This window comes from Canis lupus, chromosome 31 (assembly GCF_003254725.2).
Source record: "Canis lupus dingo isolate Sandy chromosome 31, ASM325472v2, whole genome shotgun sequence".
In the NCBI taxonomy this organism is placed as follows: Eukaryota; Metazoa; Chordata; class Mammalia; order Carnivora; family Canidae; genus Canis; species Canis lupus.
In genome coordinates, this window is record NC_064273.1 from 31,537,346 (window position 1) to 31,562,675 (window position 25,330).

The 25,330-nt window shown below is 47.5% G+C and overlaps 2 protein-coding genes across 9 annotated transcripts in view; one reads left to right on the forward strand and one right to left on the reverse strand.

Moving 5' to 3' along the window:
- SIM2 (SIM bHLH transcription factor 2) overlaps positions 1-2,873 on the forward strand; it is a 66,901-nt gene extending 64,028 nt beyond the window's left edge. For both annotated transcript variants that reach the window (XM_049104769.1, XM_025450045.3), the window contains one exon: positions 818-2,873. In XM_049104769.1, the coding sequence (XP_048960726.1) occupies positions 818-1,254 (437 nt within the window). In that variant the 3' untranslated portion in view covers positions 1,255-2,873. The remainder of the gene's footprint in view (positions 1-817) is intronic.
- Positions 2,874-4,337: 1,464 nt separating this feature from the next.
- The window catches only part of HLCS (holocarboxylase synthetase), a 218,404-nt gene continuing 197,411 nt past the window's right edge, over positions 4,338-25,330 (reverse strand). For all 7 annotated transcript variants that reach the window (XM_025450040.3, XM_025450036.3, XM_049104767.1 and 4 more), the window contains 5 exons: positions 18,158-18,225; positions 16,285-16,445; positions 12,641-12,755; positions 9,735-9,948; positions 4,338-7,801 (listed from right to left, as the gene is read on the reverse strand). In XM_025450040.3, coding sequence (XP_025305825.1) covers positions 7,630-7,801; positions 9,735-9,948; positions 12,641-12,755; positions 16,285-16,445; positions 18,158-18,225 — 730 coding nt within the window. In that variant the 3' untranslated portion in view covers positions 4,338-7,629. The remainder of the gene's footprint in view (positions 7,802-9,734; positions 9,949-12,640; positions 12,756-16,284; positions 16,446-18,157; positions 18,226-25,330) is intronic.

Sequence of the window (25,330 nt, forward strand, 5' to 3'; positions counted from 1 at the left end):
GATGTTAAAGGAAGACAAAGGTTGTCTTAAGGCAAACAAAAGACAAACAAAAGATAGGGAGCTAATGATTGCAGGTATCTAATTGGTTAGGGTGGCTCTAACTTTAGTTAATATGGCATTAAAAGGAGCAGGGGTGATTACCATCCCATGGGAAAAAAAATGCAAAAGACCCAGGGTTGGTTGACTAGGACCACCTATGCGTCAGGCAGTGGAAGCTTCTAGAGCAGCGCTGTCCAATGTGATGGCCAGCAGCCAGGTGCTTTTTTTTTTTTTTTTTGGTAAGATTTTATTTGTTCATGTGAGACCCAGAGGGAAAGACAGGGACACAGGTGGAGGGGGGAGCCCGATGCGCCCCGCAGTCGGCTGCCGCCCTGGTTCCACCTGCTGCTCGCGCTCTGCCGCGACCTCAGGGGCACCGCGGGGTCGGCCACTGGGTGGGTGCTGCTGGGGGACCGGGTGGGCGCTGCCGGGGCCGGGTGGGCGCTGCTGGGGCGGGGGGGGGCCAGGTGGGCGCTGCCGGGACCGGGTGGGCGCTGCCGGGGGGCCGGGTGGGCGCTGCCTGGGGCCGGGTGGGCGCTGCCGGGGGCCGGGTGGGCGCTGCCGGGGGCCGGGTGGGCGCTGCGGGGGGGCCGGGTGGGCGCTGCCGGGGGCCGGGGGGGCCGGGTGGGCGCTGCCGGGGGCCGGGTGGGCGCTGCTTGGGGCCGGGTGGGCGCTGCCGGGGGGGCCGGGGGGTGCGGCCGGGGGGCCGGGGGGGCGCTGCTGGGGGCCGGGCCCCTGCCTCCCCGCGCGGGCGCCTAACGTGTCGCTGTCCCCGCAGCGCCCGCCGCCGCCGCGCGCAGGTTCGGCGAGGACACCGCGCCGCCGCCGCCGCCGAGCTTCCCGAGCTGCGGCCACTACCGCGAGGAGCCCGCGCTGGGCCCCGCCAAGGCCGCCCGCCCGGCCGCCCGCGATGGGGCGCGGCTGGCGCTGGCCCGCGCGGCTCCCGACTGCTGCGCGCCGCCGGCCCCCGAGCCCCCGGGCGCGCCTGCGCAGCTGCCCTTCGTGCTGCTCAACTACCACCGCGTGCTGGCCCGGCGCGGGCCGCTGGGGGGCGCTGCGCCCGGCGCGCCCGCCCTCGCCTGCGGCCCCGGCGCCCCCGAGGCGGCGGCCGGCGCGCTGCGGCCCCGGCCCCCCGGCCCCGCCGCCGCCTCCCCGCCCGGGGCGCCGCTGCCGCACTACCTGGGCGCCTCGGTCATCATCACCAACGGCAGGTGACCTCGCGCCGGGCTGCCCGCAGGGAGAAGCCAGAGGCCGGGCCGCCGCGTGCAGCCGAGCTGGAGATGCACGGTTTAAATTAATTTATGCAGAGACGACTATTTTAATAGGACTCGGCGGCCGACTTCTAGATTTTTACGTAGAGCCCCGCAAACGCCGGGGCTGGGGTGGGAGGGCCCGGGTCCAGCGGGGGGGAGGGGCGCTCAGCTCGGCCCCTCCCCCCGCGGCCCCCGCGGGACCTCAAGCTGCAATGCCCCCCCTCCCCGGAGCGCCTCGGCTGCAGCGAGCAGAGCCCACCCTGCTAAGAGCCAGACGGGGCGGGGGGGGGGGGGCCTGGATTCAGGGCGCTCCGAGTCCCAAGGCCGGGTGTGACGATCGAAGTCCCAGGAGCCGACAGCACACGGCGGACGTCTGCAAAAGCCATGCACGCGTCTCCTGAAAAGCCGGTGTCTTTTTTTTTTTTTTTTTTTTTTTTTACCGTTAAGCCTGTTTTCAGTTCCACCATCAGCGAGCCGAGACCAAGGGAGGGAATGCACCGGGTGTGCTTCGCAAGTTCATTCACGAGCTTTGACTTCCTCCCCGCCCCCCTCCCCGTGAACTCCTGGTACCACCAAGAATAGCACCTTCAGGATGTATCGAATAGGCATTAAATGCAGAAATAGAGAGAGCCAGATATTTTTCTGAGAATGACATGTGGATGATTAGGTGCCCAAGGCGACTGGCTCCCCCTGTCAGGTTTGATTACGAGGCAACATCCCTCTGGCCCACACAGACCTTGTAATTCCCTAGGCTCGTGTTTGCTACTAGAAATGCTAATAAAAGTTAGTTAAATTGCATGTGCAATATGGAGAATTGTCAATGGACTGTGCCCTCGTGGAGGAGAACTCGCTAGAGGGTTGGTAGAGCAATGGTGTATACATTTTCTTCAGCATTTCCTGCATTTCCTGCATAGCAAGAACATGCCCTGTACGTAACAGGTGAACAGAAGTCCTTTTATAAAGCACCAGCAGTGTTTTAAAAAATAAACTTCCATGCATTTTTGTCTTACTCTTCTATTTTTGCTTCAAGATTTCACCATCTAAAAATCCGACCGTGGCTCTGACGGGGATCGGTGCAGTGAGCCGCCGTTCTTTCAATGGGCTCCGCGCTACAAACCCTCCATCATTACACTGCTTCGGAAATGGTTTTCTTTTAGGAAACTCTGCGCCCCTCTCAGTGGAAAGGGTTTCTGCAAATGTCTTTAATTCGGCGTTCTAGAATCAAAGTGCAATCTATAATTGTTCACAACATGTGAAATGATGGCTTGCCAGCCTAGTGTCACACTGAGGGTCTGCGTCATTCTTAGCAGGGCCTCGGCAGCCTTATGGTAGGGGGTGAAATTTGCAAATTTAGGAACATCTGTGGGGCAGCAAAGGGCTGATTCAAAAGAATCCAAGGCCAACACCTCTATCCCGCACTTACCTATACCTCATTAGCAGCACTTTGTGCACACAGAAAATAAGCCCGGGGTATTATTTTTTTATGCTCACAAGTCTCGTCATTAAACCACGATTCCTGGAAGGTGCAGGTTTGATGAGCAGATCTCACCTGACATTTTTCAATAAACTACCACAAAATGCGCTGTGTCTACCTTGTTATTAATCGCTGGGGGGCTGCGGTCATGAGTAAATACAAACCATGAAGGCTTTCGAGCAGTTTAAGATCTGAGGGTTACTGTGAAAAAATAAGGCCATTAATAGATTTACAAATGATTAGGTAAACAGTCTTAACAAGGAGTGTGCATGTGCTTGAAAAATGAAACGTGTGCGAGGGAAAACTTTGTCTAAACAAACACCGGGGTTTTCAGAGCCTAGAACATGAAGGAAGATTCCTACGCAAGCCAGCTTCCAGGCGGCGGGCAGCCCGGTGCAGAGTTAACAGGAGTTACCATGGAAACCTAATATTGTTACCTCCATCTTTAAGAGTCTGCACATTGAAGCTGGGGATATCATTTCTTGACAACTTCAGTGAGGCTCCAGCAGGGCAAGAGGAAGCATTTTAATAAATATGACTCTCTTTCACAAAAAAAAAAAAAGAAAGAAAAAAGAAAAGAAAAAAATTGTAGTGGGTCCTAACACGTTGACAAAAATGCCAGATCAAACGGATTTGAGAAATAAACCCAGTTCAAGACTTGCTCGGCCCTCCAAGGGGCCTCCCAGGGAAAGGAATTCCTTTATGTTCATGGAAGCCCTTTCTAGAAAAGCCATTCCATTCATACCTTTGTAGAGAAGGGAACAGGGTGTGAAGGCTGAGGAAATCTGCAAGAGCAGAGTATTTTGCACCCCCTTGCCCCCCACCCCTTTGTCCCTTTTAAAGTCCTATGGCCATGCCTTCCCCCTTGGGCCCTAAGGGCAGGAGAGGTTTATACGGTCAATGAATCCTGTACAAAGTCTACCCGAAGTTGTAATTTATTGCAACTGTAAGACAGGGTAGACTGGGGGCTGCTACAGATGAAATGGAATAAAAAGAACATTTCAAATAAATGCCGGCAAATGACAGTAGTTTAAAATCTTAGCGCATCATAGCCCTTGGGTTATCGAAGATGCATTACGCAAGCTGTTCCTAAACTTAAGTACGATATAGAAGGTTAAAATCTTGGGGGAAAAACCCAAAACACAAATCAAGCAGTTCTTACAAAAGAATAAGAACAATTCTACAACAACAAAGCCTGTTCTTATAGTAAATATACTGTTACATGAAATTTATTTTTCAATGAAAAACTTTATATTAAACCGTTTTATTACATTTATTTCTCACCTCAGTTAAAAGGGGTTTTTTTGACCTTGGGTTTTGCTCACTTTCCTTCTTTGGAGTAGTAAGATTTCTCTTTTGTACGACACATAATCCATTTGTCAAAAATAAATCAAAAACAACAACAAAAGCCCCCGAATTCTCAATACTTAGAAATACATACACCTTCCTTACTATGTAAAACTATTTATTTTGTAAAAATGTTTAACTATGAATAAAAATACTGTAACCAAGAGTAGTTGCCTCTTTTTAAAAACGAAACTTGTGGCAAAAATAACAATGAGCCCAAACGGTACAGAAAACCTTAAAGTTTATTTTGGTAGAGTTGCTTTTTTATAGGCATCGGTTTAAAGTAATGACTTTTCTGAGACGGTTCTTGGAAAAGGTAAAAATGCGAAGGTTCACACTTTTTTGCAAATTTCTGAGGTGCATAGTAATAACCCAGGTGTTCTGCCTGTGAAGAGCGAACAGATCTTCCAGAAAGCAAGCTGAAAAATGTCTCCCGGCTGCAATCCTGAAACTGCTGGACGAGGCTGGCTTCTCTCCGGGTTCCCAGGCTCCAGGGCCGGGGCAACTGTGTAGGCCACCCCCGGGGCTGTACGTGGAGGGGGGCCCGGGGACTGGAGGCTGCAGCTGCATGCTCTCCCCGCCTGGGCCTGTGCACCCACTGGTTCCCACATAGGGCAAAGTCTGCAGCAGCGAACCCCACCCACTGCCTTGGCCCAGACACCAATCCTTCGACTGTGCCCGCACCCCGTGAACCCGGGCTGGACACCCAGTGTCCCCAGGTGCTGCTTCGGCAGGGGCCACGGGAAGGCCTTCTGGAAAATAAAATGCCTACTGGAGAAAACTTCCTTCCTGAAACTTCCTTTCAGGGGTTGCTTCCCCACGGCTTCCCCTGAAATCCGCGGCCGGCCTGGAAGGGACAAGGTCTCGCCTTTTAACATACCCGGGTAGCTGCTCGATGGTGCACAGCCTCTAACCTCGCAGGCAAACCAGATGCCCTGAAAGCGCATGCCAATCCTGAGCTCAGCTGCCACGTTTTTAAGATTAGGAAGAAAATGCAAAGTCCCTGTTAAGACTTTAAAGCTCCTTGAGATCAGAGATTGCCAGGTGCACCAACGCCCCCAGTGCGTGAGTGTAGTGTAGCAAGCAGATAATTTCCCTAACGCTAATAGCTCTGGGTGAGATGCTTTTATTCAGCTGGTCTCTATGAAGCAGAATTTCAAAAGTCTTTGGTTCATATGAGGCAACAGTCAGGTTTACGGGAAACGTAGCATCTGCTTCAAGTCTCTTTTGTCTCCCTCAAGACAACCGGGTGGCGGCACAAGTCTCGAAGGCACAGGGAAAGCGGTGCGCCCGGAACATCTCCATCTGCGCTGACGTGGCCACACATCATTAGTTTTAATTTACAGAAAGGAAATTAAATGATAACATTTTCCCCCCAAAGCAGAACTGTCTAGAATAGGACTTCAGCTTAAAACAACACATAGCATGTTTTTCATTAAAGAACCCCCCAAAGAAATTCAAACAGTAACAATGGCAGCTCTGAGAGATGACTTGCCTTATATTACAAAGTTTGAGAAATGAGACTTGCAACATTAGCCCAGAGATCTTTCCTCTTGATGATATTTTGCAGATGCCCTCTCAAGGGTGAGTCCATTTGGTGATTTCTGGGGGTGCCGTGGACTTTTGTTTAAACTTGTCACTAATTCCAAAAGAAGACTTGGACACTTAGGAGAGAGCAAGTTTTGTTTTTGGTTTTGTTTTGGTGGGTTTTTTTTGTTTTGTTTTTGTTTTTGTTTTTTGAGAAAAACCATTCTAATTGAAGCCTTATTTGCAAAAATTACTTCTCTGGTTCTTTTGAAGTGACATTTCCAAAAACCACACACTGGGTTGGTGTACTTAACTAAACACGTTATTTTTCCTCCCTTCCTATGGCGCTGCTTGTGCCTGGCTGAAGGTAGGCAGATTTTTACACTGAAAGCCACAAGTTTCTGGAATGAGCCTGACTGGGTAAAGCTGGATAAAGATGGTGCTAGTGTATAAGGAGGAGGATCCTGTTCAAAGCTGAGAGCCCCATCAAGTTTTCTTTCCACTACTTTCAGTTGCGACTGGCAGGAAGAAAGAAAAGTGGACAAAAATTGGCCTTTTAAGGACTGAAAAGTAATGTGTGTGATTCACAAGTTCAACAGAGATAGGAGTGACATGGAAAAAGCATGGGGTACATCTGGAAATCGCAAATGCATATCAAAAGGTTTCCTTTCTTTTGTTCTTCCGTGGAGACTTTTAGGGCATCAGATCTTGAACATCTTCTTCTAAAGCTTCTCACACACGCTCATGCACACACACGCACACACACACACATCCCCCCCGTTTAATGACGGTGTTCAGTATCGGTTGCATTTTGTTTCTTGGCAATTTAGGAAAAGCGGAGCCAACAATTATGACTTACAAACAAAATGCCATGTATTTCTGCATTCTGTGCGCCACATGGTCTTTCAGGAATGCTCCAGATTTCAAAGTGAGCCTACAACTAGCTTAAGAGCTCCCAATCCTCCCTGGGGTGGGGCATGAGTGAGTCTTCGTCTCTGGCTGTTAGGGTCCGATCGTCTACCCCACACACCCACACGAGGCCTAATCCACACGTGAAGGATCTTGAACTTGATCCCATCACTTCAGAACATGCAGTAAATCCAAACTTACGGAAAGGGAGCTCGTAAATTACGGCCGACCTAAGTAACCGATTTCCTTTCCAAGGGTCACTGCACCCACACCAGTGACACCCGTCTCTGCGGCCACTGAGGTGCGGTTATTGGACCACAAACCACCGGGCCCAGAGTAACACTCAGAAGTCTTCCATCCCTTTTCTCATTAACAAAAAAAAAAATAAAACAACGACCAAGTGCCAATGTATGTTCCTCTCGGAAAACGCCTCCCTGGACGCTCATAAACAGTGTTACCAAACCTCTACTTCATCGCTGGCCTGGGCCTGGAAGCTTTTTTGGATTTGTTTTTTAATAGTCTGGGAGTGAAGGTCTCCGCTACTGGGGAAACATCTGAATCATACCCTTGCTGTTTTCCAAATAAAAACTTTCTTTGGGGGGCTGGGGGGGCAATAAACACACATCCGAGCCCAAGAAGGGAGAAGGATTTCACACCTGGGGTCGTGCTTCACCTGAACTAAGTCTTCCGCTGGTCATCCCTGCGCCCCGGGACATCTGCAAATACCAAGTAAAATGGCAATAGACAGAACCAAATTAGGGAATTAAGCAGATTAATTGGAGGGAGGGAACATTCGCCTACAACCCTAAATCAGCTTTCCAGGTCCTGAGGCTAGGAAAAGCAGCAGGAACTGAACTGGAATGCTTGCTGCAGTGGCTTTGCCTGCCTTCCTGCTGCTCCGTGGCCAGGACAGCAGGCCCCAGGCAGGTGAGCCCCAGGCAGGTGGGTCCCAGGCAGGTGGGTCCCAGGCGGGTGGGCCGCAGGCAGATGGGCCCCTCGCAAGTGGGTTCCCAGGCAGGCAGGCCCCAGGTGAGTGGGCCCCAGGCAGGTAGGCCCCAGGGAGGTAGGCCTCAGGCCCTGCTACTGCTGCTTGGGGATGATCAGGTTTCTCAGCATGTCGAAGGAGTTGCCATCGGGATGCACGGTCACCACGTCGCCATTCTCCTGCTGGACTTGAAGGAAGCCAGAGTCATCCAGGCCGACTATCCACACTTCTGGCCCCTCGAGGCCTCCCAGGCGGACCCGCTGGCCACTGGACATGAAGAACAGCAGAGGGTCAGTGAGAAAGGTAATGCGGTGTCTAGAGACAGGTAGCTAAGTCCTTACCCATCTGGCAGAAGGACTGGGGGAGGGGGCCCAGGATGGGGTAGGCGAGATAAAATTCTCTGGCTTCTGCTGGTCCTCTGAGAACCGTCTTGATAACTACTAGAATAATCAGGGTGTTGGAAATTCCAATAGGGAGTGTGGACTTTCTCCCAACTCCGATCATCTGGATGATGATTTGCACCACTTCCTCACCCTCCAGCACTTTTAAGAACCACTGTGCAATTCTAGGTTTTTTTGGCTGAGGCTGGAGAAGAAGCAGCTACGTTGGAAAGTTGATTTTCTAGAACGAAGCTGAGTACCATCAACTTCAAGTTAAACTCACTCTAATGCTGCTGCTTTTAATATTTTCCAAATGTACCTGTTGGGTTACATCCTTGTTAGATGATAATAATTATTACTATTTTAAAAGATTTTATTTATTTACTCATGAGAGACACAGAAAGAGGGGCAGAGACATAGGCAGTGGGAGAAGCTGGCTCCCTGTGGGAAGCCTGATGCGGGATTCGATCCCAGGACCCTGGGATCACCTCCTAAGTGGAAGGCAGATACTCAACCACTGAGCCAACCAGGCATCCCTAAGTAGTTTTTAAAATATAGGATCCATCCCCCCACCCCACCCCATGCCACTCATTTTTATTTGGAATAATTTTAAACCTACAGAAAAGTCGAGAAAATAGTCCAACGATCCCCAGAATTCCCCCTTCACTTATATTCACACCAACTGATAACATTTTCCATATTTGCTTTCTCTCTTCATGCACACACACATGCTTTTTTGCTGACATTTAAAAATAAGTTGCAGGCATCATGACACTTTATACTTAAATACTTCAGCATGTACCTCCTAAGAACAATCTCCCACAAAACCAGAATACCATTATCACCCTCAAGAAATCTAACCTCCACATAATAACATCTAGTATATAGTTCATGTTTAAATTTCCCCATTGTCCCATTAATATCTTTTGTGGCTCTTTCCTCCCATCCAGGATCTAATTATGAATCACATTTTGCATTTGGTTGTCATGCCTCTTTAATCTCAAACAAATCTCCCACCTTCTTTTTATTTTATTTTTTGTGTGTGTGTGTGTTTGAAGACCTCAACATTTCTGAAGTGTAGAGGCCTGTTGGGATACACCAGGGCCTCTCAAGCTTTGGGTGCATGTGGTGGCGGGCAGGCAGGCTGGCCGGGGGTGGAGGGAATGCCCCCCAGAGCATGTTAAAATATAATGCTCAGCCAGCCTCAGAGTTTCTGATTTAGGAGGCCCAGGGTGGAACCTGAGAATGTGCATTTCTAACCAGTTCCCAGGTGAGGGTGCAACTGTCCTGGAGATCTCACTTGGAAAACTGTTGTTATCTAGAATGTTCTCCAACTTAAAATTTTGTGTTTCCTCACATTAGGTTCAGTTTAAACATGCTGGAAAGCTCTCAGGTGATGTTGTGTCCTTCCCTCGGCATCCCACCAGCAGGCACGGGACGCCCGTTCGTCCTGGTATTGCTGATGGTAACTTGCTCAACGTGGTGGACACCGGTTTTCTCCATCAGAAAGGTAAAAAGTAATTATCTATGGGCCCCTGAGGGGTGCACAGTCGTGTTGAGCATCTGACTCTTGGTTTCTGCTCCGATTGTGTTCTGAGGGGTGTTGGATGGAGCTCTGCATGGGGCTTTGTGCTCTGCCGGAGGCTGCTTGAGAGTCTCCTTCTCCCTCTGCGCTTCCCCCAGCCCACAAACACACACATTCTCTCTCTAAAATAAATAAATCTAAAAACTTTTTTCTAGACTTGTACTTACTTTCTTATTTTAAGATACTGAATATTTTAAAAGACATTTTAAAAGAATGAAGACGGATCAGCACTGACCTGTGTACCCAATACTTATAATAAAGGGGAAGAACGCCATTGGGCCCTTTGTCCTGAAACGTGTCGATGAGCTTCTCCAGCACAGTCACAGTTCTGGCGATGAGCTCGTCAGCTCTTAAGGGCTTCAGCTCTGCCTTGTGTTGCTTATTGTATTCCATGACGAGATCATTGATGCATATGGTAGGGTTACTGTTACTCACGTTAAATCCGCAGCCTGAGCAAAACCAAACAGTTGGAAAACATGAGCATCTCAACCTCATCACACATTCTTCCCAGCCCCCTGGAAGACGTCACAGCCTTGTTCACCGACTGCCTGCTTCCTTTCCCTCATTGCAAGTTTATCATCTCTGGCCACTTGAAAATGACTTATCGGGGCACCTGGGTGATGCAGGGGGTTAAGCTTCCGTCTCTTGATTTCAGCTCAGATGGTGAGATCAAGCCCTGTGTGGGGCTGCACAGTCCACACAGAGTCTGCTTAAGATTCTCTCTCTCTCTCCCCCTCTGCCACTGCCCATCTCAAATAAATAAATCTAAAAAGAGAGAAAGAAAGAAAGAAAAGAGAAAAGAGAAGAGAAAGAAAAGAAAAGAAAAAAAGAAAGAAAAGAAAAGAAAAGAAAAGAAAAGAAAAGAAAAGAAAAGAAAAGAAAAGAAAAGAAAAGAAAAGAAAAGAAAAAAAGACAAAACTTATCTGTTTGGGGCCATCTTCCTTTTCATCACTCCCTTATTATCCTCATTCAAGCTACGACCCCCCCAACCTTGCTGCCGATCGGTTGGGTAAATAAACCAGCTAGATTCGACTCAATTACACAAAAGCCATGAATGGGGCAAAGCTCCTTGGAGTGACCTCCGAAACAATACCTCATGTGGTCTAGCCAAGAACTGTAGCTCTGCACTGAGCCCAGCAGAAAGTAAAATCTCTTGTTCCTTTTCCGACTTGAGTAACAAAACACATGCCTGAAAATAAAGAATTTTATTCAGGTCTTAAGGAGTAAACTCTGGATTCAGGGATTTCAAACCTTGGTCATGGCACAACCCTCGGACACATCTTTTAATACTTTATCCTTGGAAGTCTCTGGCGCTACGGTTACGCCACTGGCAAGGGGCCAACCTGTGTTCCGTGGCTCCCTTGCAGGCTCCCGACCCGGGGCTTCAGGAGAGGGAGTTACCAACAGAGGGGTTTGAACAGGCTGGTCTCTGCTGTTACTTAATACGGCCTCCTCTCCGGGAGAGTCGGAGTCTTCAGGAAGCCAAACCTCAGTTTTCAACAGGGCCCTGAATCAACCTCAAAGAGGGCTTCCATGAGACATGAAATACTGCAAGCAGTGAGACTTGTTTTCAGGGCCTCTGAGAAAAAAAATCCCCAAATACTCGCCTCAGAGAGAATGATGATATTTATAATAACAGTATTCTTTGGTAAATGTTCTGAGCCATTTTCAGTGTGAAGGGAAGGATTGAATGGCCTCAGATTTAAAAATATATATATATACTGGCTATTAAAATACAAAGCAATGTAAATTACGCCTGGAAAAAAAAAACAAGTAACTATAGTAACAGGGAAGAATCAGCAGTTGTTCACTTGTTCATTCATTCAGCTGCACCCACAGTATGCAAGGTAAAGCATTAAATTAAGTGTATATAGTGCTGAAAAATCTCCCTTATGCTCAGAAAATTCAAAGTCCTGGGGAAAACAGCAACGCTGAGTACTGCCAACTTAGGCTATGTTAAAGACATTTTTTTAAAAGGTTTTATTTATTTATTCATGAGAGACCCAGAGAGAGAGAGACAGAGAGAGAGAGAGAGAGAGAGAGAGGCAGAGACATAGGCAGAGGGAGAAGCAGGCTCCATGCAGGGAGCCTGATTTGGAACTCGATCCAAGGACCCCAGGATCATGCCCTGAGCCAAAGACAGACGCTCAACCACTGAGCCACCCAGGTGCCCCAAGGCTATGTCTTTCCAAGAACCAGAGGGCACCTCTGTTGGGGATCCTAAATCTTTCCCCAAAGACACCTCTTCTCCCCTCATCATCTCCCATGGCCTTAAGAATTTAATAAAAGCCATGAATTCCTTGGTTCCCTGAAGCCATCCTTGGACCTCCTTGATCTCTCTGGGCCCTACTTTGGAATATCTGCAATCTAGCCGAACGAACACATTTAAACATGGGATGCAAAGCTTGGAGGATCTGAAGCACTTTGCTCAGAATAATATTCCCAGTTGGTAGCAGAGCTTGGAAACATAAGCTTTGCACTTTTTTGGCCGGTGCTTCCAACACACCATCATGTGTTTGCTGCCCATTACTAATTAATTTCTGAACATTAAGTTCTCCTGGGCATTAGGGAGAAGCTGATGCTTGGAGGAGCAGGAGCCTAACAGCTTCTGAAACCGATTCGGAATCCATCTCCTGGCCTGATGTGGATGTGCTGAGCGGAAATGGGATTCTATATCCCACCTTGACCAGCCTGGAGCTGCTTCTGCAGGTCAAAAAGAATTCAACTTTTTCATGGCCTGGGAAAGTCCAATTAAGAATGCAAGACCCCCAGGAGACCAGGAGACCCATCCTTGCAATTCATTTTCTTTTCTTCTTACAAAATGGCATATTAAATGTTTATTTTCACCATTTCTAATTCAACAAGAAGCAGGCGTGTGGAGAGGTGTAATAAAAAAAAAAAAAAACTTGTTTGATGTGATACCAATTTGGTGGTTTCCATGGCCATAGACAGGAACGCTAAACCCCTGGAAGGGCTTTCAACCAATCTGGCCTGTTTTGCATACATATTGTGCTCTGCAACCCAAGACTCAAAGAAAAAGTAATCCCATATGATAATCCACTCTCCTCAACGTGGCCATGTATAAACCATCTTTATTTTTGCTTTTATGAATCAAAAAATGTGGAAACTTTAAAAACTTACCAATAAGTATATAAAATGTTTCTCCCAAAAGCGTCGAGTTAACCAGAACTCCACCAAGCTTCATGAGGTCACTGTAATAAATATCGTTGGGCCACTTCACTCGTAAGCTGATATCCTAAAGGAAAATCTGCACGTGAATCAAGCAATCACAGGACACGGAGGGACCAGGAGAGCTCATCCAGCTACAAGGAAGATGAACGGGATAGTCTCGGATCTAACGGAACGTTGAGATCTCATCCTCTCTTCTTGCTCTGGCAGCTAATCACTTCTTTGGGACAATCCAGTGGTAAAGGACCACTCTGGGGCCAGGAGAGAGACCTACAGAACACATCTGGCGCAAATCCCAGCACTCTCTCCACATCCCTGCATTGTTCATTATCCCATGACAGGCATAGGTCGTTTTACTGTGTTTCACCGACACCGTGTTTCTTAAAAATTGAAGGTTTGTGGCCACCCTGAGTCGAGCAAGTCTACTGGGGCCATTTGTCCACGAACATTTGCTCACTTTATGCCTCTGTGTCACATTTTAGCAATTCTTACATTTCAAACTTTTCCAGTATTTGTTAGGGTGATCTGTGTCCAGTGATTAGAACTCGCTGAAAGCTCAGATGATGGTTAGCATCACCCAGTGATTCATCAGTGGCATATGACACCCAGCGCTTTTAATTAAGGTGTGTACTTTTTTTTAATTCACCATTTTAATGATTGCACACCTAATAGTACCACAGCATAGTGTGAACGTAACTTTTACATGTACCAGGGAACCAAAAACTCCTCTGACTCACATTCTCGTGGGGATTTAGAACCAAACCTGCAACATCTCCAAGGTGTGCTTGTATCAACAGCCACCACCACTGAGTGCCTATCATGTGCTAGGTGCCGGGGGCAGGGAGACAGGTATACCCTCAGGGAGCTCGTGCTGGAGAGAGAAAGATGCCCTAAATTAACCAATGTCACAAAAGGTGGGTAGAAATGTCTCAAGTTGGGACGCCTGGGTGGCTCAGTGGTTGAGCGTCTGCCTTCGGCTCAGGGCATGATCCTGAGGTCCTGGGATCGAGTCCTGCATCAGGCTCCCTTCGGGGAGCCTGCTTCTCCCTCTGCCTGTGTCTCTGCTTCTCTCTCTGTGTCTCTCATGAATAAATAAATAAAATCTTTTCTATTTTTTTAAAAAAGAAATGTCTCAAGTAGAATCCTAGAGAGATACAGAGAAGGAACACGGTTCCGCTGAATTATATCTGAAGGCCCCAAAGAACTGCCAACAGTCAGCAGGTAACAGAAACAGATTTGCTCTGTGGCTCGCTGCCTCTCCATCCTGGAGCAACCCTGGGCAACCAACCCTGCCTGTGCCCTCCCCCAATCACATCACAGTAGAATGGTCCAGGGGTGGACACTGCCTCGAGCTGGCCCACCCAGACCCCCACCTCCTGCTGTGACTCTAGCGAGGACACAGAGACCGAGTGAGACCCAATGGGTGCCAGGACTGCCAGGTCGTACCATGGGTGGGTAGAGGATGAAAATATGGATATATGGGGCTGGAAAAGAAAGACACTTGGCAAAATAAAACCAAAAGGTTGCTGCGGAGCTAATGGCCTCCGGTCCCCCAGGGCTGGCTCGTCCTTCACAGAGGGCCAGCCGGGCACGGAGCCCATCTCGGCACTAGTCTGTTGCTCATACCAAGCCCCCATCCGGGGGGTAGTCGCTTCACCTCTGCTTAATGAGGAAGAAACTGAAGCTGAGAGAGCCTGCTTGGCTTGCCTGAGGTTACACTGGAAAGCAGCAGAGCTGGGAGTCAAACCCAGGGCTTTCTCTTTAACAAGCGAGGAGGCTACAAGGTCAAAATCAAAGCCAAGAAAAAGCTAAACTAATTGAAATTTTAAATTTTATTTTATTATTTTATTTTTTCTTGTTTCCTACTATTTTTTTAAAAATTTTTAAATTTAAATTCAATTAATTAACATATAGTGTAGTATTAGTTTCAGAGGTAGAATTTAGTGATTTATCAGTTGCATAAACACCCAGTGCTTGTCACATAACGTCCCCTCCTTAATGCCCATCACCCCACCTTCCCTCCTGCATGTCCCCACCCCACCTTCCCTCCTGCAACCCTCAGTTTGTTTCCTTATTTTTTTAAAGAAGATAATAATGCTTTAGAATACTCTGCATGAAATGATTAATGTTATTTTTTTGCATGTTTTTCTTAGCATTGTTCTTTTAAAAATTTTTTAAATTTAAATTCAACTTGGTTAACCTATGGTCTATTATTAGTTTCAGGAGCAGAATTTAGTGATTCATCAGTGACATACGACACCCAGCGCTTGAGGGTCGCTGGAAGGGAGGTGGGTGGGAGGATGGGGTAACTAACTGGGTGATGGGCATTAAGGAGGGCACTTGATGTAAATTTTTAATTATTTTCCTAAGACCAATGAACCCGCTGCTAGGGTTAAAAATATTTCCCCCCACGACAGAAGTTTATCTTCTCAACTGCCTTCTGTGAGGCAAAGTGCCTAGTTCACGGGCTGCAGGCCGACCTGTGAAGGTGTGTGACAGTCTGATGAGCCCCAGCCCTGCAGACACAGAGAGCAAGGATGCTGAAAAGCCTGGTGATAAAAGTCGTATTTCAGCATGTGTGCCGGGGACTTGACGGGATTGGAGAAACACATACCCCCAGTCCTATGTGCAGTGACCATGAGGACACGACCACAGGGAAGGGGAGGACTGCTTCCCTGTCAAATGCCAAGCAGGCCCCTTTGAAAGTCATGATCTTAGCCTCTTACTTCAGGAATTAATACAATAATTGTGTGCAGCCTGACCAAGAACTGTAGGTGGGAGGGAGGCTGGGGGAGGAACCCCCTCTTTATATCCACGTGAAATTCTTCTAGGAAGGGATGCCTGGGTGGCTCAGCGGTTAAGCGCCTGGCTTCGGCTCAGGGTGTGATTCCAGGGTCCCCAGATTGAGTCCCGCATCGGGCTCCCTGCCTGCTTCTCCCTCTGTCTGTGTCTCTGCCTCTCTCTCTGGGTCTCTCATGAATAAATAAATAAAATCTTAAAAAAAAAAAAAAAAAAGAAATTCGTCCAGGAAAACTACATCCATCGCCCTCTTCCTTTGTCTTCTTACTACTAACTGACACTGAAGCCTCCGATGGTAACGACGAAGCAGGCACCTGTGTCCCTACAGCGGGGAGCAGACACCTCACGTGAACCTGTACATTTCACCGGGGCAGCCACAGGTGAGGCTGGTCCTGCTGGGCACTGACCATGCTAAATGAAGACAGGGCTGAGAAGGTTGTTTAGGCATAAAACAAGCATTTTCACCAGAAACCCCAACTGGCCTATCCAGCCCAATGTGCTCCAATTAAAGGGGGGAGAAAAACAAGGAAGACAAAAAAAGAGGCTTGCTCTAAGATGCTTGAACAATCTAAGAACAGCACAGAAAGGGAATTCTGGGAAATAAACCCGTCCCAGGCAAGCCCAAGGCCACTCTAAAAGCTGACAGTGCTTTTAAAACTCCAGGAGGTGCCAGCTTTGCAAAGGGCAGGTGACAACTCTACTCTACATGCAGCGGTCATTCGGGCAGAGCCACACACCAACCCCATCTGAGACGTGCATGCAGGGGTGGGGATGTAAGATGAGGAAACCGCACATACCTGATACTCAGGAATCGACCTTACTGCCTCCACAACGGCCAGGGACATCAGATGCTGGATGAACGGGATCCTCTGTCCCAGCTGGGATCTCAGTGGGATGGAGATGAGCAGGGTGGACAGCGCGCATCCCATGGGGCTCAGCCAAGCATTCGCTCCTCGCCCTGGAACACAGGCCCCATCAGGAAAGCGGCCACCTCATCCCGTGACCAGAGTCGGACACACAGGATACCAGAGACTGTGCCCAGGACTCAGAGCCACACGTGGAGTCAACCCACACTGTTGAAGATGCTTGGAGATTCTGGGGTTAACTCAAGAACAGAGAAGCTTTGTAAAATCCGATGCTGTGTTGCTGAACAAATTTCTGGTAAGTAGCGGACTGTCCTGCCTCCGTGAGCCTATCATTTATACTTTGCTGATTCAAAGTCTAACGTGTCTGAACATGACTGTCAGCTTAATTGTCACCATCTGGTAGTACAGGCAAAAACGGAGACAGTGGGGAAACCGGGCTGGGTCTGTCCTGGTCCAGGAAAGGTCCTGGACGCCACATTCTAGAAGTGGCCCATACTGGGGTGATGGTCCCACAGCCCTGTGAATATTATTAAAAACCCCAGAATTGTACACTTTAAATATAGAAATGTGACGTCCGGTATGTGAATTATATCTCACTGTTACAAGAGGTGAAAAAAAAAGGAAGCTGACTTTAAAAAGTAATCCCTGATATTATCTCTCTGAGCTACTTTTCCTAAAAGAGAAGTTGGGAAAATAAAATGATCCAAATGAGAGATATAATCAAAGTTCTTCTATGTCCTTTTTTTTTTTTAAACCACCATATTGAGCCCTTCAGCTTTGGATAAAATGAATTTTCTCTTTGAGTTAGGTTCAAAAGACATGTTCAAAGGGAAGAAGGGGAAAACAGTGGATTTCTTATTTCATTGCTCCTTCTGAGCAAGGCGTAGAGCCTCTGAGAGTGAAAAGCATATTTGGGGTGGCCTGGCACCGGCGGGGGCAAGGGCCAAGTGCCTCCTGCAGGACCACTGAGCATGGAGTCTGCTTGCATTTGGACCCCAGGTGGATTCCGGGAGGACGCAGGCTCTCGATTCCAAGGGTCAGCAGATGGCAGAAGCTCTGAGCAGCCCCTGGCTTCTCGGTGGTCACTTTATGAGTGGACACTGACCGCTGGTCAAGTGCCCGCTGCCTGGAACTTCCAGGGCAGCTGGGGTGGGGGCTGGCAGATGAGAGGCCTCTCCACGTGGCACTGAACAGGGGCACAGAGGGCACCTCCCAGAGAACCTTCAGGCAAATAAATGTCTCTATAACACAGTAATGATTCACACACTGCAATGCTTAGAATGTGTCAGAAAGAATTTACAAGATGTAGGTGACGGAATGTTAACACCATCCCCAGCGAGGGGGCACCTCGGTGGCTCAGTGGTTGAGCGTCTGCCTTCAGCTCAGGGTGTGATCCCGGGGTCCTGGGATCGAGTCCCACATTGGGCTCTCCGCAGGGAGCCTGTTCTCCCTCTGCCTGTGTCTCTCATGAATGAGTACTGGGTGTTATTCTGTATGTTGGCAAATTGAACACCAATAAAAAATAAATTTATTATTTAAAAAATAAAATAAAATAAAATCTTAAAAAAAAACTATCCCCAGCGAATGTCCAGTGATTAATAACCATCTCCATTTGAGTCCTACCAAGACTCTGCCTTCTCATCAATCTCCCTCCCTCTTCCTCCGTTTTAGGGGGTGTGAAAGCAAGCGCTTCTAACCCGAGACTTCTCCATGATCAGTACACACCATCAGTGGCCAATCGGGCCACAAGAGTCACAGATTCTAGGAAACACAACAACAGCAACGATAACAAAAGATGACTGACCTTTGCCCTGGGTTTGGCGGACTGCGATGGCAATTAACCCCATTTCCTGCGGGATCTCAAACATCAACCTGCAAATGGTGGGAAAGACTGGTCAGCCAGAACTGGGACATGACAGCAGAGCCTGCAGCCCAGACGAAAGGAGGACCTGTTTGCGCTCACTTGCGGGTGTGCGCGAGTGACAAAGGGCTATCCTCCAGGGGTGGGGGCGGATACTGACCCCATTCCCAGCCTCTGGAGTGATAATGAAGGAGGAGGTGAGGAAAACACCATTGAATCAAGAAAGACTGGGGTAGGGAGAAGCAAGGGTCCCTGCCTGGGCTGTTAGCTCATTTAAGATGCTGTTAGAGGGGATCCCTGGGTGGCTCAGCGGTTGAGCGCCTGCCTTCGGCCTGGGGTGTGATCCTGGAGATCCGGGATCAAGTCCCGTCAGGCTCCCCACAGAGAGTCTGTTTCTGCCTCTGCCTGTGTCTCTGCTGCTCTCTGTCTCTCATGAATAAATAAATAAAATCTTAAAAAAAAAAAAATAAGGGCAGCCTTGTGGCTCAGTGGTTTAACGCCGCCTTTAGCCCAGGGTGTGATCCTGGAGACCCGGGATTGAGTCCCACGTTGGGCTCCCTGCATGGAGCCTGCTCCTCCCTCTGCCTGTGTTTCTGCCTCTCTCTCTCTCTCTCTTCTGTGTGTCTCTAATAAATAAATAAAATCTTAAAAAAAAAAAAAAAAGGGCAGCCCCAGTGGCTTAGCAGTTTAGCGCCGTCTTCAGCCCAGGGTGTGATCCTGGAGACCCGGGATCGAATCCCACGACGGGCTCCCTGCATGGAGCCTGCTTCTCCCTCTGCCTGTGTCTCTGTCTCTGTCTCTCTCTCCTGTGTGTCTCTAATAAATAAAAAAAATCTTAAAAAAAAAAGACGCTGTTCGATTCCATTTCTTTGGAATATCCGATCAAGAAGTCCCGTCTTTCCTTCCGATGTGGCGTCCCTTCTCCGGGTGACAACTGGCAGCTCCTGACATTTGTTTCTACTTACGGTGCGTTTCTGTCCAAACACTGGTACATAATCATAACAGAAGTTTCTGATTATTCAGAAAGCCAATATGGTGGCAGTAAAGCCGTTTAAAAGATACACCATCCCCTGAGAACTAATTATGTTTTAACTATAGTAAATAAATCTACACCTTCTGAGAAGTCCGGAGAACCTTGGATCATTTTAGACTCGAGTTCTGCTTTTAAAACGCTCTCATTTAAAAGAACGCAAACTTCCCTTTGGGGATAGGTAGAAAAGTGCCTTATATCTCCACCAAATGAGTCAACATTAACCTTTTTTTTTTTTTTTTTTTTCCAGAAAAGGAAAAGGAAAAAAAAAAAATCCCTCACACTGAGAATTTCCTCCCAGCTACTTTCTACATATTTTAACTCCGTGTTAGGAAGGCTTTCCACTGCGTTCCCAGAAGCTGCTGACCAGGTTCTGAGCGGGCATGGTTCATGGTAGGATTTATTAAAGAAAGCCAAAAAAATCAGGTTTGCCCACTGTCGGTGCAGCTGCTGGGGCTGTTGGAAATGCTTCTGGGGGACGGGTGCTGGAGATGCTATTTGCATGGTGCTTCCAGTAACAGTTTCCAGGGTCCCACAGCAGCCCCTGTGTCAAGGAGAAAGGGCCCTGAAACAAGACCACATGTTCTGGGGGCTCTTTATCTGCTTTTGGGGCGCAGGGGAAGGGGTGGGGGTTCTACAAATGGTAAGAGAAGAAACACACTTAAGAGCAGAGAGAAGCAACAGTATCTCCCTGTACATCATTGGCCAGCAGAGTTTGGCACCGGTGCGTGCAGACCCTGGTGACAAGGAGCCCAGAGGACCCCCCTCACTTGCTAAGAAGAGCCTGGCCACATCAGGCGGGGGCCAATGAGTCCGACAGGCACAGGGCATTCCCAGCAAGCAGGCCGCCCCGCCGTCTGTGTGCCAAGCCCACTTCCATCTTACATGAAGCACAGTTCCAGAAGTATTTCTCTTGGACACCATGAATAACCCATTGAGACCGACTGTTCCTATACACCGTGGGGCTCCCAGAATAAAGCGTCCTTTTCTTGGGTTGGACCAGAGGAACACAGAGAAGGAATCTTTGTCCACGAGGGGAGGGAACACTATCTTCTAGGAGCCTCGAGCTCTCCGGAAAGTTCCAGCAACCCCTCACCTGGGCTCCTAGGGCTGCGGTGGCAGCTAACAAACTTTTCCAAGGGAGTGGGCAGGGGGATGATGTGGCCTTTTGTGAGCAGCTTGCAAAAGCCCTCTCAACGGCAGGCGATCTAGGATGTTCCTTAAATAAACATGTAGACAGTAGACAGTCGAGTCTATAGCCAGTGAGGGTGACGGTGGAATTGGGCGAGGGGGTGGGGGAGGTAGAGAAACCAAACACAGACTTCTAGAACAAAGAGAAATGATTAAGGGAACATATGCACTCAACTGTTGGAGGTTTGGCAGCAGTTAACAGGGCATATTGATGAGAAGACGGGAGTTTGTGCAGCTGAAGGCCAAGAGGAAATTTCTGCAAGGAGGGGACAGAGAGGGAGGGAGGTAATGCTCACTTTGAGACAACGAGGGGCCGCCAGATTTATTTGTGCTATCTGAGATAAGTCTGGGGGCCAAACCACACGGCTCACGGTCAACAAAGAATCATTTATGAACTTCACGAATTCTGCATTTCTGAAAATGAAGTCGCCGGAGTTTGCTCAAGCAGAAAGGAGACACCGTAAATGCCTTTCCATCCTGAGCTGATGATGTTCTCACAAAAGGAAACAGAAAAAAGAAAAAGAAAAAAAATTGGGGGAGCACTGGGTGGCTCAGCGGTTGAGCATCTGCCTTGGGCTCAGGGTGTGATCCCAGGGTCCTGGGATCGAGTCCTGCATCGGGCTCCCCGCAGGGAGCCTGTTTCTCCCTCTACCTGTGTCTCTGCCTCTCTGTGTCTCTCAGGAATAAATAAATAAAAATCTAAAAAAAGGGGGGGGGGGCTTAATCATCAGGTCCTTGCTGCTGTAGATTTTCTTTCCTCGTTTGCAAAGGCTGTGGAATCAAAGGTCTCTATGAATGGCAGCTCAGCGCAGGCCCTCGAGTTTGCCGACGGGGCATGCAGGAAAAGTGCTCCGTTTGCTACTCTCCTCTGCTCCTCTGGAACATCCAGACCCCAAAGGGTCGCTTTTCAAATGTGACCACTTTCGTTCCTGAGGACATCACAGCACCTAGGGGGAGCCCTGCCAGCGGGAACATCCTGGATTTCACCAGGTGGTTGGAATAAAGCTTCCAGGATTAAGACTAAGCTAGAAGCCAGGCCGGTATGACCCTGTGTGAAAATTCTGAATGAACAGAAACTTAAATTCAGACCCAGTCAATCCATTTGGGGGATTCAAACCTACAGCAAGAGTACACACTCACCACTGTGCTATAAAAGTTAAAATGTGGGAGTAACATTCAGTGTTCGATAGGAGAACGTGGAGTACATTGAGGTATGTGAAGCCAAAGGGATAATTCACGGTCATTAAAAACCAGAGTGATGAAGAGTCTGTGGGAAGCAATGCTTGTGATACTCTACTAAATTTAAAAAGCCATATATAAAAACTACATATACTACATATACGTTTATTCCACCCACGAAAAATTCATAGAAAATGGAGGGATTGAAATTTACTTAGGCTTTATTTATTAGGTCTTATTAGGATGATTTTTTTTCTTTATTTTAAAACTTTTCCTTAAGATTAAGTGGTTATCCTTAAAAATTATTCTGAAAAATTCTGGTTAAAAAAAAAAGCAGCATAGTTTTTATGTTTAGATAGAATATTGGTAATTAATTCCTCATAAATATTTCAAAGAAAAGAATGAAAAGACCTGCTTTAAAATTAAATAAGACAATAAGTGTTACCTACAGCACCTATCATATTAGGAGCAAAAGTTTGTTTCATAGTATTAATGAAGAGAAATTCTTTTTTTTTTCTTTTTACAAAGAGAAATTCTTAAAACTAGTCTGTTCATATGCAATCAGAGCCTTAAAAATTTTATACCTTCTGACCCTATGACCATCCTTCAAGGAATGCATCCTAAGGAGTATTCAGGGAAATGAAATAATTCAGGGGCACAATGGTTCATCACAGCCTTATAATGTGAAAAATCAGAATACAAAAAAATCATAGCGTCCCTGCATGAACAACTCCCACGTAGCCATCTGTGGGACAGGTAAACGTCCACTGGACTCCATCAGGTAGGTGATTTAATCACAAGCCAAATCCCTATACACAGCATGATTCTAATGATGTTTTAAAATCTGCTTTTTAAAACTGTTAAGCAATACAGCACCATATCAGCTCTGGTTATTTTGAGGAATGTAATTATTTGAAAAACTACGGAAAAGTACAAAGCAGAAAATAAGTCCCTCTTTTAATTAAAAGTGTATATCCTTCTAGACTTTTTCCCCTTTTAAACAAATACACTGATATATTTTACAAAATAGGTTTCTGATGATTGGGGAAATTCTTTACTGTGGAGCTATTAGAATGATGCATAGTTACGGACTTTTTAAAAAATATTTTATTTATTTATTTGAGAGCGAGAGAAAGCACAAGCAGGGAGAGATGGAGAAGCAGGCTTGCCGTGGAGCAGAGAGCCCCTATGGGGCTCCCATTGTTTAATATTAGGGTTCTCTCCAGGACCCTGGGATCATGCCCCAAGTTGAAGGCAGATGCTTAACCGATTGAGCCACCCAGGAGCCTTAGTTAGGGGACATTCTTATTACACTGATAACTTGAAACATTTGAAAACAGCATGTCTGGTCTCATTTATGTAAGCTGTTCATGTGCATTTATAGAAGAATACAGGACATACATCCACAGTGGTTGCTGTCCCCAGAAGCTGGAGGTCCTTACACTTGTCCCATTTAGTCTTTGGGAGGTAAGACTGCAAGCGGCTATTATTGTCTCCCTTACACTTTCCTGAATTTTCCAGTATTTCTACACTTGGAGTGCATTCATTTTATAATCAGGAAAAATGCTATATTTTTAAAAAGATATTTCCTTACACTCGACTCTGCTTTAAGTAGGGTAAGCATGCAACCGCCAGCTCACTGGCTGAACAAGCTCTTCCTTTTGAGAGATGATAGTTTTGCAACACAAGGGCAGCCAACCGACTGGGCTTTTACCAGGCTCACTGTGCGGATCCGCCTATAATGCACACAATGCACGTATGGAGTGCCTGTCCCTTGCGCTCCTTCTCTGGGGAGCACGTGCCCTGTGCAGTGGTGACAGGCTGAGTCTGCTTACTGTCCCTGCACAGACTCCCTCTGGGCTGGGGAGACGGTGTGCATGTGGCTGCTGGCATCCTCGGGGCGCGGGGGAGCTTCATCAACTCATGTTCTTAATGCACAAGCTGTGCCTTTTCATTGATGTCTTCTTCCCCTGATATTTTCAGTTCTGACATCTCCTTTATTCTTAGCATTCAGAAAGACACATTCTCTGCACCCCCTCCATGCTTTCTCTCTATATGTGAAAAAGAACCCGATTAAGGGGGTAGGAATGAGGCAAGAGGAGGAGGATCCAGGCAGTCAGGCATTTATAAGTCACTATTTCTGATTTTTAAAAACTTCACTGGAAGATAAATTCCCACTATGCATAACCCCCACTGACATCTGTGTAGTTCAAAGGAAACAGCGCTAAATTTCATTTCAGGAACTTTTGAAAAAATATATTACATTGCAAACACCAACCATTATATTCGGGCAGCACTTTCTTTTTTTAAATTAAAAAGCTAAAATAATTTTTTGAAAAAGCTAAAATATCAAGATATGTGAGGTTTTAAAAAGTCTGATTCTATCGATGCAATCAATTTTTTTTAAACAAAAAGTTGTCTTTGATGTAAGGATGCGCAGCATTGTTTTTTGGAAAAAACACATAGCAGTTTCTGTAACAACACGTGAAATGCAACAGGGAGTACAGAGGGCTCTGTGATCCGTGGGGATGCAGGGGTGACTTAATAGGCAGCAAGGCATGCAGGTGCATCCTGGGACTGGGGGGCCCACCTGTACGTCCGTTGAAGGATGCCGGTGGGTCAGACCCTCTGTTGGAGATGCTGTTTCATTTCCATATCTCCTAGCTTACCAACCACTCCCAGGTTTCCAGCTACTTGTTCCCCATCTCCAACATCATGATCACACCTCACTACTGCTAAATCATTTCATTGCTCAGAGGGAAGGAGTCTTGTGGATTCAGCTTTCAGAATGAGGCACCTGTCTAGCAGACCCAGAATTTATTGATGTTGGTCTGTATTATTCAATCAAGATGAACACAAGCCACTATTTCTTACCCCTGACCCTGCACCATAGATAATGGATGTCCGAGCATCATCTCCTTTTACCTTAGACGTGCAGTTACAAAATTCACAGACAGACAAGGCTTGTGCAAATGGAGACCATCGTGGCACCCACAGCTACGTCTGTGACCGTGTCCAACAGCGGTCCTGACCCTAGATCCTCACCCTCTGGACATGAGCCTTCGCTGTACTCCCACACACAGGAACTCAGGCCATGGGCTAAGCCGTCTGCTAAGTCACCAGATTACAGGATCTTCTCAACCCCCTCCCACACCCCTCCATACCCCCGCTCAGGCCGATCAGAGTCTATCCTCTGCAGCTGGATGTGGAGGGGCTCCCCATGGAGTGTGTCCACAGCCATTACCATAAGCCATCTACCCAACAGAGGGCCTTCTGCTGGGAGACACGGCTGCCATTACAGAAGACAGGACGCTGACGCATCTTGACCACATGGTGAGCAGACATCTGGGAATGCTTTTCCTGCAGGCACTGGGTACACTTCCAACTTGGGCATTCGGAACCGACGCCAATTTTTTTGCACGAGTGGCACTTCACACGCATTATCTCATCTAAGCTTCCCAAATCAGATGAGGACACAGCCTTGGACAAGCAAAACCATTTCTGTAAGGCCGCAGAGCCAGCAAGTCAGCAACTCAGATCAAGTTCTGGATGGTTCTATGGCCCATGATATTTTGCTGTTGTTTTCAACCTTTTTCTCTGAAATAATAACAGACTTACAAAAAAGCTGCAAGGACAGTATGAAGAATCCCTACAAGCTTTTACCCGGCACGCGGATTTCCCAAATGTTAACTTCTTACCACACAGATTGTTCTATC